Source organism: Scyliorhinus torazame, chromosome 9 (assembly GCF_047496885.1).
Source record: "Scyliorhinus torazame isolate Kashiwa2021f chromosome 9, sScyTor2.1, whole genome shotgun sequence".
Lineage (NCBI taxonomy): Eukaryota > Metazoa > Chordata > Chondrichthyes > Carcharhiniformes > Scyliorhinidae > Scyliorhinus > Scyliorhinus torazame.
In genome coordinates, this window is record NC_092715.1 from 206,656,518 (window position 1) to 206,670,253 (window position 13,736).

The following is a 13,736-nucleotide window of genomic DNA, read 5'->3' on the forward strand; positions in this document are numbered from 1 at the left end:
GATATTTGAGTGTTTATGTGTGTGTGTGTGTTGGGGGGTAGGATATTTGAGTATTTATCGTGTGTGTGTGGGGGGGGATATGTGTGTGTGGGGGGGATATTTGGAGTGTTTATGTCCTGTGTGTGTGTGTGGGGGGGATATTTGAGTATTTATATGTGTGTGCGTGTGGGTGGATATTTGAGTGTTTATGTGTGTGTGTGTGGGGGGGGGGGGATATTTGAGTATTTATGTGTGTGTGTGTTGGGAGGGGGGATATTTGAGTGTTTATGTGTTGTGGGGGGATATTTGAGTATTTATGTGTGTGTGTGTTGGGAGGGGGGATATTTGAGTGTTTATGTGTGTGTGTGGGGGGGGGATATTTGGGTGTTGATGTGTGTGTGTGTGCGGATATTTGAGTGTTGATGTGTGTGTGTGGGGGGGGGGATATTTGAGTGTTTATGTGTGTGTGTGGGGGGGATATTTGAGTGTTTATGTGTGTGTGTGTGTTGGGGGGTAGGATATTTGAGTATTTATGTGTGTGTGTGGGGGGGGGGGGGGATATGTGTGTGTTGTGTGTGTGGGGGGGATATTTGAGTGTTTATGTATGTGTGTGTGTGGGGGGGGGATATTTGAGTATTTAATGTGTGTGCGTGTGGGTGGATATTTGAGTGTTTGTGTGTGTGTGTGTGGGGGGATATTTGAGTATTTATTGTGTGTGTGTGTTGGGAGGGGGGATATTTGTGTGTTTATGTGTGTGTGTGAGGATATTTGGATGTTGATGTGTGTGTGTGGGGGGGGGGGGGATATTTGGGGTGTTGGTGTGTGTGTGTGGGGTGGGATATTTGAGTGTTTGTGTGTGTGTGTGTGTGTGGGGGGGGAGATATTTGAGTATTTTAAGCGTGTGTGTTGGGCGGGGGGTATATGTGATTGTTTATGTGTGACAGTGAATTAGAGTAAACGCTGTGGATCCACCCCGTGACCTGGACGTCATGAACCATACATGGTTGTGCTCCATTGATAAGATGTGTGTATAAACAGGAGGGAGTGTCCAGATAGTGCCGGGCTGTCAGTGCGGGGCTGCAGAGCGGCACAGGACTGCCCTGTTTGTGTGTGAAGCCTGCAGTGAGCAGGGAGCTGGGGCCGGCTGGCTGCGGACACTCCCGGTCAGCATGGAGGTGTCGGATGCAGAGTGCAGTCAGGTGAAGCGGCTGGTGAGGCAGGGCGGCCGCAAGTGCCTCCTGCTGGACTGCCGCTCCTTCCTGGCGTACAGTGCGTGTCACATCAGCGGCTCCCTCAATGTCCGCTGCAACACCATCGTGAAGCGCAGGGCCAAAGGGTCGGTCAGGCCTGCAGCACATCATCCCGGCCGAGGAGCCCCGCAGCCGCCTCCAGGAGGGCTTCTACTCGGCCCTCGTCCTGTACGACGAGAGGAGCCAGCGGTTTGAGCTGGTGAGACAGGACAGCACCGTTAACACGGTGCTCACCGCACTGCTGGGAGCCTCCTACCCAACTCAGATCTACTTCCTCAAGGGTAAGGGCACCGTCCAGTCCCCCCGTCCCCCTCCCGTCCCCCCCCCCCCCCCCCCCCCCATCCAGTCACCTGCAACTGGACACCTTCCACCATTGACCTCGCCTTGTCTTATTTCAATCGGGAGAGTTCACCATTCGCCTGTGTTTGAAGCCTGAGATTGTACAATACTCGGTTAAAGGAAATCCCGGTTTAAAAGCCACTCACTGTGATATGTAGCATTGGAATGTGATACGTTCCCATTATCCCGTTTGATATTAGTGTGGGATTGACATTTGTAATGCTGGGGTAATAAGAGATAACTGTTCCTGATCAATAACCCGGAATATTAATAATTAGCACTATAATGTGGTTATGGTTTACTCGCAGGTAACTATTGTATTTTTCACAATGTGTTGGTTTTAGTAATGACATAATGGTTATTTTTTTCTAGTAACAATATTCAATGTTAATGAGATTGGGAATGGTAACATTTACTGGTGACATTTGTAACATTCTGTAGAACCTCTTCACGTTGATAACTGCTACATTTTTCATTGAAATCTGCCCTTGCTCTTCAGATATTTCTCTGGTGACCCAATGTTTTAGTTGTGTTTTTAGTTGGTTGGAGTAAGATTGTCTGGTTATCAAGAACTGCGAGGTTTTCTTGAGGTTTTCTTGTACGATTAGAGACGAGGAGAAATCGTTTCCTATCCATGTGTCTGGAGGGAATGGGGAAGGAGACATTGATGGGAAGAAGGGGGGGGGGGGGGGGATGTTTGACATCCAGAATGTCCGGTAGGCCGGGCCCTGGCTTATCACTGAAATTACATCCTTTTCTAGGAGACCCAGCTGGGAAGGTGCCAGATGTGGATGTTCTAGGAGGATGGATGCGGTACATTGGGACTTGCTGCAGTGCCTGAGCGGAAGGTGGCAGATGTACAAAGGACGGTGCTCACAGTTGGCCGTCTTGTTCCCGGCCGGGGGGGGGGGGGGGTTTGCAATTCTCTTCACTCACTATTTCTCCCCTCTCCTCCAGCTGTCACTTTGCGCATTTCCAATGTGTCTCAACATAGAGCGCGAAAATACTTGAAACAAATCAATTATCATTCAACCCCCCCCCCCCCCCCCCCCCCCAATGAAAGGTGCCACAAAGTGACCGGGAACTGGGTTGGCCTGGGTTCTGGCAGCAAGCGGCTCTGCTGTAATCAATACCTACCTCTTAACTGAATGTTTAATATCCCAGAGGTTTCTCCATGAACCCCTGCTGCTGTCACATCTCCCCTCTGTGCACTAAACGTTACAGCTATTTGCAACCAAATGGTTGGCAGAAAGCAAGCAGTGACATGATGTTGTTAACTAACCACATGGTGAGAATGCACCTTCTGGTCAGCGCTCTCTGTGGCTTTTTTTTTAAAACACTGAACTTTGTAACAGTGGCGCCATTTACGTTAGGTTTAATCTCAATTCTATTTGGGTGCTGACAGTTCAATCGTTTACAATCCTGATCGGTATCCCTGGATTCAGAGGGCGAGTTTGCATTTGTGTGCACATCTGTGTACATCTCTCCAGTGTGCAGATTGGGACTCGCGCGTTCACTTTTCATCTGTCCATGTGTAGAATGCGTTTGGAAAGCTACAGGCTGTCCTGAGTGGCAATCAATCCTGGCGACAGGTCGGCAGAGCCAGGCAGATTGGTGTTTGTGTATTGGCAGTCGCTTCACTTCATCAATTGTAATCAGGCCCCGAATACTGCGAAACGAGATGAAAGACAATTCCCAGAACAGAAACAGACCAATGAACCCACCTCTTTTTAATACCCCGACCAACGCTCCACTCACTCTAAGTGCTTCTACCGTCTGTCCTCCTGTATCACCCTGTCCTCCCCCCTCGGCATCCATCAAGCCTTCTTTAAATACATCCATGCTATCAGTAACTAGTGGCCCATGGTTTCACATTCTCAATTCTCTTGCTTGGGTGGAGGGCAGAGAATATAGAATGCTAACAGTGCAGAAGGAGGCCATACCACCCATCAAGTCTGCACCCAAGGTCACTCTATCTAGGCCCACTCACTCCCCCACCCTCTCCTGGTATCCTCAACTAACCACATCTTTGGACATTAAGGGGCAATTTAGCACGGCCTATCCACCTAACCTACACATTTTTGGGCTGTGGGAGGAAACCGAAGAAAACCCAAGTAGACACGGGGAGAACGTGTAAACTCCACAAGTGCAGAATGAACCCGGGACCCTGGCGCTGTGAGGCAGCAGTGCTAACCATGTTGCCAGGACGTTCTTTTATGTGGCACAGTGAATTAAGTTGTTTTTTTTTAGAAGTGTGGTCATTGTTATAGGGAAGTCTTGTGGTACATAGGTACAAAGAAGATAGGAACAGGAGGAGGCCCTTTGGCCCTTCAAGCCTGCTCCGCCATTCATCACGATCATGGCTGATCATCCAACTCAATAGCCTAATCCTGCTTTCTCCCCATAGCCTTTGACCACATTCGCACCAAGTGCTATATCTAGCCGCCTCTTGAATATATTGAAGAGTATAGTGAGTAGTGTCCTTACTTCTGGAACAGAAGTTCTGGTTTCAAGCCTCACTTCAGGACTTCATTTTTAAAAAAAATAATTTTTTTATTAGGATTTTCACAAAATATCAACAACAGAATGAAAAAGGAACCCAATAGAATTAAATACAAAACAAAGTAAAACAACCCCCGTGCCCCCTCCCCCTATACATAAATAATAAATTAACACCCCGAGTTAACACAAAGCAAACATAGCAAATATATACACCCCCCTCAGATCCCCCAGGGTAAATAAACAAAAATTAAATAGAACCCCCCCCCCCCGCCCCCGGGTTGCTGCTGCTGCTGACCATTGTCTACCGCTCTGCCAGGAAGTCCAAGAATGGTTGTCACCACCTAAAGAACCCTTGTACAGATCCCCTTAAGGCGAATTTCACCCTCTCCAATTTAATAAACCCCGCCATATCGTTGATCCAGGATTCCACGCTCGGGGGGCCTCGCATCCCTCCACTGAAGAAGAATCCTTCGCCGGGCTACCAGGGACGCAAACGCCAGCATACCGGCCTCTTTCGCCTCCTGCACTTCCCGGCTCCTCTGCAACCCCAAATATTGCGAGCCCCCAGCCCGGCTTGACCCTGGATCCTACGACCCCCGACACCATCCTCGCCACGCACTTCCAAAATTCCTCCAGCACTGGGCAAGACCAGAACATATGGGTGTGGTTTGCTGGGCTCCCTGAGCACCGAACACACCTGTCCTCACCCCCAAAAAACCGGCTCATCCTTGTCCCGGTCATGTGTGCCCTATGCGGCACCTTAAACTGTATGAGGCTGAGCCTCACGCATGAAGAGGAAGAGTTCACCCTCCCTAGTGCATCTGCCCACGTCCCCTCTTCGATCTCCTCTCCCAACTCCTCCTCCCACATACCTTTCAACGCCACCACCGAGGCCTCCTCCTCCTCCTGCATCACCTGGTAAGTTTCCGAGATCTTCCCCACTCCAACCGCCCCCCCCCCTCCCCCCCCGAGAGCACCCTGTCCTGTACTGTGCGTGGCAGCAGCAGCGGGAATTCCACGCCCTTACCTGTAAATATCTGAAGCTGTTCCCGGGGGGAGCCCATACTTCTCCTCCAGTTCACCCAGGCTCGCGAACTTCCCGTCCACAAACAGGTCCCCCAACCTTCTTATCCCTGCCCTGTGCCACCCCAAAAAGCCTCCATCTATTCTCCCTGGGACAAACCAGTGGTTCCACCATATTGGGGTACACACCGAGGCCCCAACTTCCCCCCTGTGCCGCCTCCACTGCCCCCAGATTTTGAGGGAAGCCGCCACCACCGGGCTAGTGGTATACCTCACTGGAGGGAGTGGCAGCGGCGCCATTGCCAGCGCCTCCAGACTCGTACCCTCACAAGACGCCGTCTCCAGCCTCTTCCATGCAGCCCCCTCCCCCTCCATCACCCACTTGCGCACCATCGCCGCATTGGCGGCCCAGTAGTACCCACAGAGGTTGGGCAGTGCCAGCCCCCCCCCCCCAATCCCTACTCCGCTCCAGGAACACCCTTCTCATCCTCGGAGTCCCACCCGCCCACACAAACCCCGTTATGCTCCTGTTGACCCGCCTAAAGAAGCCCTTCGGGATAAACATGGGGAGGCACTGGAACAGGAACAAAAACCTTGGGAGCACCGTCATCTTAACTGACTGCACCCTACCCGCCAAGGACAGCGGCAACGCGGCCCACCTCTTAAACTCCTCCTCCATTTGCTCCACCAGCCTCGTGAAATTAAGTCTATGCAGGGCCCCCCAGCTCCTGGCCACCTGGACCCCCAAGTACCTGAAGCTCCTCTCCGCCCTTTTTAGTGGGAGCTTGCCAGTCCCCCTCTCCTGGTCCCCTGGGTGAACCACGAACAACTCGCTCTTCCCCATGTTGAGCTTGTACCCTGAGAAATCCCCGAACTCCCTGAGGATCCTCATTCCCTCCGGCATTCCCCCCATCGGGTCCGCCACATACAGCAGCAAGTTCCCCCCCTCCCTTGACTCATTGAAGGTCCTAACTAGCAACGGGCCCAACAGGTCCACATATTTCTTGTAGAATTCAACCGGGAAACTGTCCGGCCCCGGTGCCTTCCCCGCCTGCATGCTCCCTATCCCTTTGGCCAGCTCCTCCAGCCCAATCGGGGCCCCCAATCCCGCCACCAGTCTCTCCTCCACTTTCGGGAACCTCACTTGGTTCAGAAAGCGGCCCATCCCTCCCTCCTCCCATGGGGGCTCGGACCGATACAATTCCTCATAAAAGTCCCTGAAGGCCCCAATGATGTCAACCCCACTCCGTACCACACTCCCTCCCCTATCCTTGACTCCCCCGATCTCCGTAGCTGCGTCCCGCTTCCGAAGCTGTTGCGCCAGAATCCGACTTGCCTTTTCCCCATACTCATAGATCGCCCCCTGGGCCTTCCTCCACTGCACCTCCGCCTTCCTGGTGGTCAACAGGTCGAATTCGGCCTGGAGGCAACGCCTCTTCCTCAACAGTCCCTCCTCCGGCATCTCCGCATACCTCCTGTCTACCCTCACCATCTCCCCACCAGCCTCTCCCTCTCCCTCTGCTCTCTCCTCTCCTTGTGGGCCCTAATGGAGATCAGCTCTCCCCTAACCACCACCTTCAGCGCCTCCCATACCATCCCCACTCGGACCTCCCCATTATCGTTGGCCTCCAGGTATCTCTCTATGCTTCCTTGGACCCGCTCACTCACCTCCTCGTCCGCCAACAGCCCCACCTCCAAGCGCCACAACGGGTGCTGGTCCCTCTCCTCCCCCAGCTCTAGAGTTTCCTGGTCAGCCATACAGCCATACAATGGTGAACCACTGCTGGACTTTGCCATAAGCATAATTCTCCATCCCAGAGAAGTTCATGATTGCCAATGCCTCCTCGAACACAAGAAGAAGTTTATAATGTGGTAAATGCAACAGCCAATTTACACAGCAAGGCCCCACAAAACAAACTGTGATACAATGAGAAAACCTGAACAGGGGAATTGTGTGTCGTTGATGGAAGCCACACCATTTTCCTTCCATGGCAGATTGCATTGCCCCATTTCTCTCTCTGAATTCCAGTATTATAATACTTTACACTCAGCTGGTGCAGAAATTCTACCCTATTTTGTATTAAACAGTGCTTTAATACAGATTTTAACACAACAGCCTTTCATCCCACCCTATTTCTTTCCCAGCCAGCCTTCTGCATTTTTTCTTATCTATCCACCCCCGTGTTAGGAAGAGTCACAACATCTGCTTTCCTCAGGGTCTTTACATTATAATTGTAGAACACAATTTTAAGTCTTATCAATTATTTTTTAATGAAGTTCTTCCAATTTTATACATTGACATTATCCTGTGTTTGATATTTGAATGGGATTGACATCTTTAATATTCGGCTAATATTAGATAACATGGTGATTATCAATAACTAGGAATATTAATAATTAGCGTCCATAATATGGTTAGCCTGGGAAATAAGTTCATATAGGACAATTTCTTAGAGGAGTACATTCTGGAGCCAACCAGGGAGGAGGCTATTCTAATCCTGGTAATGAGACAATAACCTCATGGTAATGAGCCTTTAGGTCATAACAAGATAGAACTTCCATGTTTAATTTGAAGGGGTGAAGAGTGGATCTTAAACCTGAATAAAGGTCATTATAAGGGAATGAAAGCAGAGCTAGCTGAAGAAAACTGGGAAACTAGGTTTAAAGGTAGGACAGTAGAGATGCAATGGCAGACCTTTGAGGAGATATTTAAAAACTCTCAGCAAAGATTTGTCCCAGTATGCAAAAAATACTTTGAGAAGGATGCAAAACCCGTGTTGAATAAAGAAGTTAAGGACTGTATTCAATTGAAAGTAAAAATCTGCAAAGATTAGTGGTAGGTTAGAAGGTTGGTCAGATTTTGAGAACCAGCAAACAATGACTAAAAACATGATCAAAAGGGAGAAAGTTGAGTACAAGAGAAAACTAATAGTAATCTAAAAACAAGTTTTAAAATAGGAGAGTGACTCAAATTAGTGCTGCTCTTCTGGCAAGTGAATCTGGGAAGATCAGTATGGAGAACAAGGAAGTGGCAGAGGTGTTGAAACTTGGGAAACTTAAGCTGGAAAATCAAAAGGTGAATGCGAGGGAAGAACCTCAATCACTAGGGAAAAGGTGCTGGGAAAACTATTGGACCGAGAGGCTCTGGCAAGTCTCCAGGACCAACTGGACCAACTGGCCTGCATCCTAGGGTATTAAAAGAAGTGATTGCAGAAGCAGTAGAGGTATTGGTTATAATCTCCCAAAATTCCTTTGATGCTGGAAGGGTTCCAGTGGATTGGAAAATAGCAAATATATTCAAGAAAGGAGGGAGCCAAAAAGCAGGAAGCTACAGGCCAGTTAGCCCCACATCTGTCATGGGGAAATTGCTAGAATCCATTATTAAGGAGGTTGCAGCAGGATACTTAGAACATCATAATGTGATCAGGCAGAGTCAACATGTGTGAAAATAGATAAGTCCCCTGGGCCGGATGGGATTTATCCTAGGATTCTCTGGGAAGCTAGGGAGGAGATTGCTGAGCCTTTGGCTTTGATCTTTAAGTCAACTTTGTCGACAGGAATAGTGCCAGAAGACTGGAGGATAGCAAATGTTGTCCCCTTGTTCAAGAAGGGGAGTAGAGACAACCCCGGTAACTATAGACCAGTGAGCCTTACTTCTGTTGTGGGCAATGTCTTGGAAAGGTTTATAAGAGATAGGATGTATAATCATCTGGAAAGGAATAATTTGATTAGAGATAGTCAACACGGTTTTGTGAAGGGTAGGTCGTGCCTCGCAAACCTCATTGAGTTCTTTGAGAAGGTGACCAAACAGGTGGATGAGGGTAAAGCAGTTGATGTGGTGTATATGGATTTCAGTAAAGCGTTTGATAAGGTTCCCCATGGCAGGCTATTGCAGAAAATACAGAGGCATGGGATTCAAGGTGATTTAGCAATTTGGATCAGAAATTGGCTAGCTGGAAGAAGACAAAGGGTGGTGGTTGATGGGAAATGTTCAGACTGGACTCCAGTTACTAGTGGTGTACCACAAGGATCTGCTTTGGGGCCACTGCTGTTTGTCACTTTTATAAATGACCTGGACGAGGGCGTAGAAGGATGGGTGAGTAAATTTGCAGATGACACTAAAGTCAGTGGAGTTGTGGACAGTGCGGAAGGATGTTACAAGTTACAGAGGGACATAGATAAACTGCAGCGCTGGGCTGAAAGGTGGCAAATGGAGTTTAATGCAGAAAATGTGAGGTGATTCATTTTGGAAGGAATAACAGGAAGACAGAGTACTGGGCTAATGGTAAGATTCTTGGTAGTGTGGATGAGCAGAGAGATCTTGGTATCCATGTACATAGATTCCTGAAAGTTGCCACCCAGGTTGAGAGGGTTGTTAAGAAGGCGTACGGTGTGTTAGCTTTTATTGGTAGAGGGATTGAGTTTCGGAGCCATGAGGTCATGTTGCAGCTGTACAAAACACTGGTGCGGCCGCATTTGGAGTATTGCGTGCAATTCTGGTCGCCGCTTTATAGGAAGGATGTGGAAGCATTGGAAAGGATGCAGAGGAGATTTACCAGAATGTTGCCTGGTATGGAGGGAAGATCTTATGAGGGAAGGCTGAGGGACTTGAGGCTGTTTTCGTGAGAGAGAAGAAGGTTAAGAGGTGACTTAATTGAGGCATACAAGATGATCAGAGGATTAGATAGGTGGACAGTGAGAGCCTTTTTCCTCGGATGGTGATGTCTAGCATGAGGGGACATAGTTTTAAATTGAGGGGAGATAGATATAGGACAGATGTCAGAGGTAGATTCTTTACTCAGAGAGTAGTAAGGGCATGGAATGCCCTGCCTGCAACAGTAGTGGACTCACCAACATTAAGGGCATTCAAATGGTCATTGGATAGACATATGGATGATAAGGGAATAGTGTAGATGGGCTTTAGAGTGGTTTCACAGGTTGGCGCAACATCGAGGGCCGAAGGGCCTGTGCTGCGCTGTAATGTTCTATGTTCTATGACTATGTGACAGAGAAATCAGGTTTAACCAATTTATTAGAATTTTTTCAGCAGCATGCAAGGTAGATAAAAGGGAACTTGTAGATGTGGTGTACTTGGATTTCCAAAAGGCACGTGATAAGATACCACATCAAAGGTTAACATACAAGATGGTGTAGGGGATAACATATCAGCATGGATAAAGGATTGGCAGAGAGAAGGGATAAATGGGTCATTTTCAGGTTGGCAAACTGTAAGGAAGCTGTACGCAAAATGGCAGGTGGAGGATTGTGGCTTGGCAGTGGTCCTCAAGAGCATTTAAACGGCTGGGGGCCAGGCTTGGGCATTTGTTCTGTGTGGATCTTCCCGAGATATTAGATTGCTCATATAATAATCTTTATTGTCACAAGTCGGCTTACATTAACACTGCAATGAAGTTACTGTAAAAGCCTCTAGTCGCCACATTCCGGCGCCTGTTCGGGTACACAGAGGGAGAATTCAGAATGTCCAAATTACCTAACAGCATGTCTTTCGGGGCTTGTGGGAGGAAACTGGAGCACCCGGAGGAAACCCACGCAGACACTGCGAGAACGCGCAGACTCCGCACAGACAGTGACCCAAGCTGGGGATCGAACCTGGGACCCCAGCGCTGTGAAGCAACAGTGCTAACCACTGTGCTGCCGTGTCACCCCAAAAGTCAATGTCAGGAGTGGGATTCGAACCCACGCCTCCAGAGGAGACTGCGACCTGAACACAGCGCCTTAGGCCGCTCGACCATCATTTACGTGTGCAAAGGGCTCAATACCTGTTGCAGACGGGCACCAATACCAATATAGTGGTGCTTGTATCCCTCTAGCAGTGTAAGGGTCTGACCTTGTGCCCCAAAATTAGTCTCATTTTACATCAGCAAAATAGATGCAACAAGGATCAATTTTGATCCCACCGCATTTGAGGATTCCTCGCTCTAATTTTATCACTTTTTTTTACTCCAATATGGCAGGCGAGTTCTCCTGACTTGCATTTAAATCCTGCTATTGTAGCTTTTCCTATTTCTGTCCGCTTTACTTCAGATAATAAGTTACCCGTGATGAGCAGATTCTCTTTCTGAGAAGCCCTCTTAATCTAGTCAAGCAATTTCACATTGATTTAGTAAAATTTGGAGTGCCTCCGTATTAATTTCCTACGCTTCCTGTCACTGATTCCATGGCTATTGACTCTCAAAGCTTCCCCCTTGAGGATATATTTGGTCTTTGACAAATAGTCAGCTTTTCCCAGACCCCTCCCCCAACTTGTTCCATCCACTCTACATTCTGTGCACTCTGCCACACTATAGCAAGTTTCAGTAAAGCTTGGATATCTGGTCCCATTATCTGGCTAGGCACTCCCAGCTTGGGAAAATACCCACCTTCTTTTATGTTCATGGTTTAATTCTGCTCTTAGATTTTGAAGCTTATTGCACCTCAAGTGACAGATGAATTTTAGTGTAGATAAATGCAAGGTAATGCCCACCAAGTCAGGATGTGCACAATGAAGGGCATTTATCAATGAAGTGGGGTTATTAATCATTCACTGAATGTTTCGGACAATGTGAAGCTGTTATCAATAATGCTAATTAACTACAATGCCTTGAAGCATTTGAATTTCAGTTGAAACCAGTTTTTCTAATCTTTTATGGATCACTGATTAATTAGAACATAGAACATTACAACGCAGTACAGGCCCTTCGCCGCTCGATGTTGCGCCGACCTGTGAAACCACTCTAAAGCCCATCTACACTATTCCCTTATCGTCCATATGTCTATCCAATGACCATTTGAATGCCCTTAATGTTGGCAAGTCCACTACTGTTGCAGGCAGGGCATTCCACACCCTTACTACTCTGAGTAAAGAACCTACCTCTGACATCTGTCTTATATCTATCACCCCTCAATTTAAAGCTATGTCCCCTCGTGCTAGACATCACCATCCGAGGAAAAAGGCTCTCACTGTCCACCCTATCCAATCCTCTGATCATCTTGTATGCCTCAATTAAGTCACCTCTTAACCTTCTTCTCTCTAGCGAAAACAGCCTCAAGTCCCTCAGCCTTTCCTCATAAGATCTTCCCTCCATACCAGGCAACATTCTGGTAAATCTCCTCTGCACCCTTTCCAATGGTTCCACATCCTTCCTATAATGCGGCGACCAGAATTGCACGCAATACTCCAAATGCGGCCGCACCAGAGTTTTGTACAGCTGCAACATGACCTCATGGCTCCAAAACTCAATCCCTCTACCAATAAAAGCTAACACACCATACGCCTTCTTAACAACCCCCTCAACCTGAGTGGCAACTTTCAGGGATCTATGTACATGGACACCGAGATCTCTCTGCTCATCCTCACTGCCAAGAATCTTACCATTAGCCCAGTACTCTGTCTTCCTGTTATTCCTTCCAAAATGAATCACCTCACACTTTTCTGCATTAAACTCCATTTGCCATCTCTCAGCCCAGCACTGCAGCTTATCTATGTCTCTCTGTAACTTGTAACATCCGTCCGCACTGTCCACAACTCCACCGACTTTAGTGTCACCTGCAAATTTACTCACCCATCCTTCTACGCCCTCCTCCAGGTCATTTATAAAAAATGACAAACAGCAGTGGCCCCAAAACAGATCCTTGTGGTACACCACTAGTAACTGGACTCCAGTCTGAACACTTCCCATCAACCACCACCCTTTGTCTTCTTCCAGCTAGCCAATTTCTGATCCAAACTGCTAAATCTCCCTGAATTAGGCCAGGTGTTTTAAAAAATGGATGCAGTTTTTCGAACAATTTATGTCCAATTACATTGACATATTGCAGGGTTCTGAGAGGAAAATCGAGATGATTTTGCGATTCCAAGTTACGAGAGGGGGTTCACGGAACTGCATTTGTTTGTGCAGGAGCCTTATGCAGGCTTGATCTAGGTCTGAAAATATGCTGAGACAACAGTGATGTTGAGGAAACAGTCCATAGAAACTCTTACCCACGGGATCTACTTGGTTTGGTCTATGAAAACTGAGCCAGGACGCATGGGGCTCAAACCAGACCAAGGACATAGATCCTGAGAAAATTAAATGCTTCTTTCAGAGACAGTGGGAGTGAAATTGATCGTCTGAAGTAGCACAGGAATGGCCAAAACCAAATCAACAGCCCATTTTGAACCCAATAGGGAAAAACAAAATTGAGATTCGCTATCGCTCGTTTTATCTTACTGCGAAAGACCAATTTCAACTTCCTGGGTTGTTGGGATAGGTTGCTTTGTGCCAGCAAGTCAGATGGAGGTGTGCAAATGGAGAGATATCCTAATGAATATCAAGCACTTATGCAGAACTTGCCCTGAAGCAATAGAGGTGAGATGCAGCTCATGGTCTATAGGAATGCACAAGGTCTATAGATGAATTAAATTTCATGGGTCAAGTAACTATTTCTTCCACCCTGTTCAAGGACTTGGGTATTGAAATTGGCTTTGCTGGATAGTAGCAAAAAATGACAACTGTTCAGATGTTTTCTGTCTCGCCTGATTTCCATTTGCATTGAAGTCAAAGAAATAGAACATTGGGTGGGGTGGAAAAGGGTGTTTGACGTTAAAAGTCGAGATATATCTCACTCACTTATGTTTTTGCCATTGTAAAGAGCACTGTTACC

The 13,736-nt window shown here is 47.8% G+C and overlaps 1 protein-coding gene across 1 annotated transcript in view; it reads left to right on the forward strand.

Annotated features, from left to right (window-relative positions):
* The first annotated feature begins 996 nt into the window (after positions 1-996).
* The window catches only part of dusp4 (dual specificity phosphatase 4), a 29,397-nt gene continuing 16,657 nt past the window's right edge, over positions 997-13,736 (forward strand). Inside the window, 2 exon segments of the mRNA XM_072517031.1 lie at positions 997-1,322; positions 1,324-1,510. Coding sequence (XP_072373132.1) covers positions 1,149-1,322; positions 1,324-1,510 — 361 coding nt within the window. The 5' untranslated portion in view covers positions 997-1,148.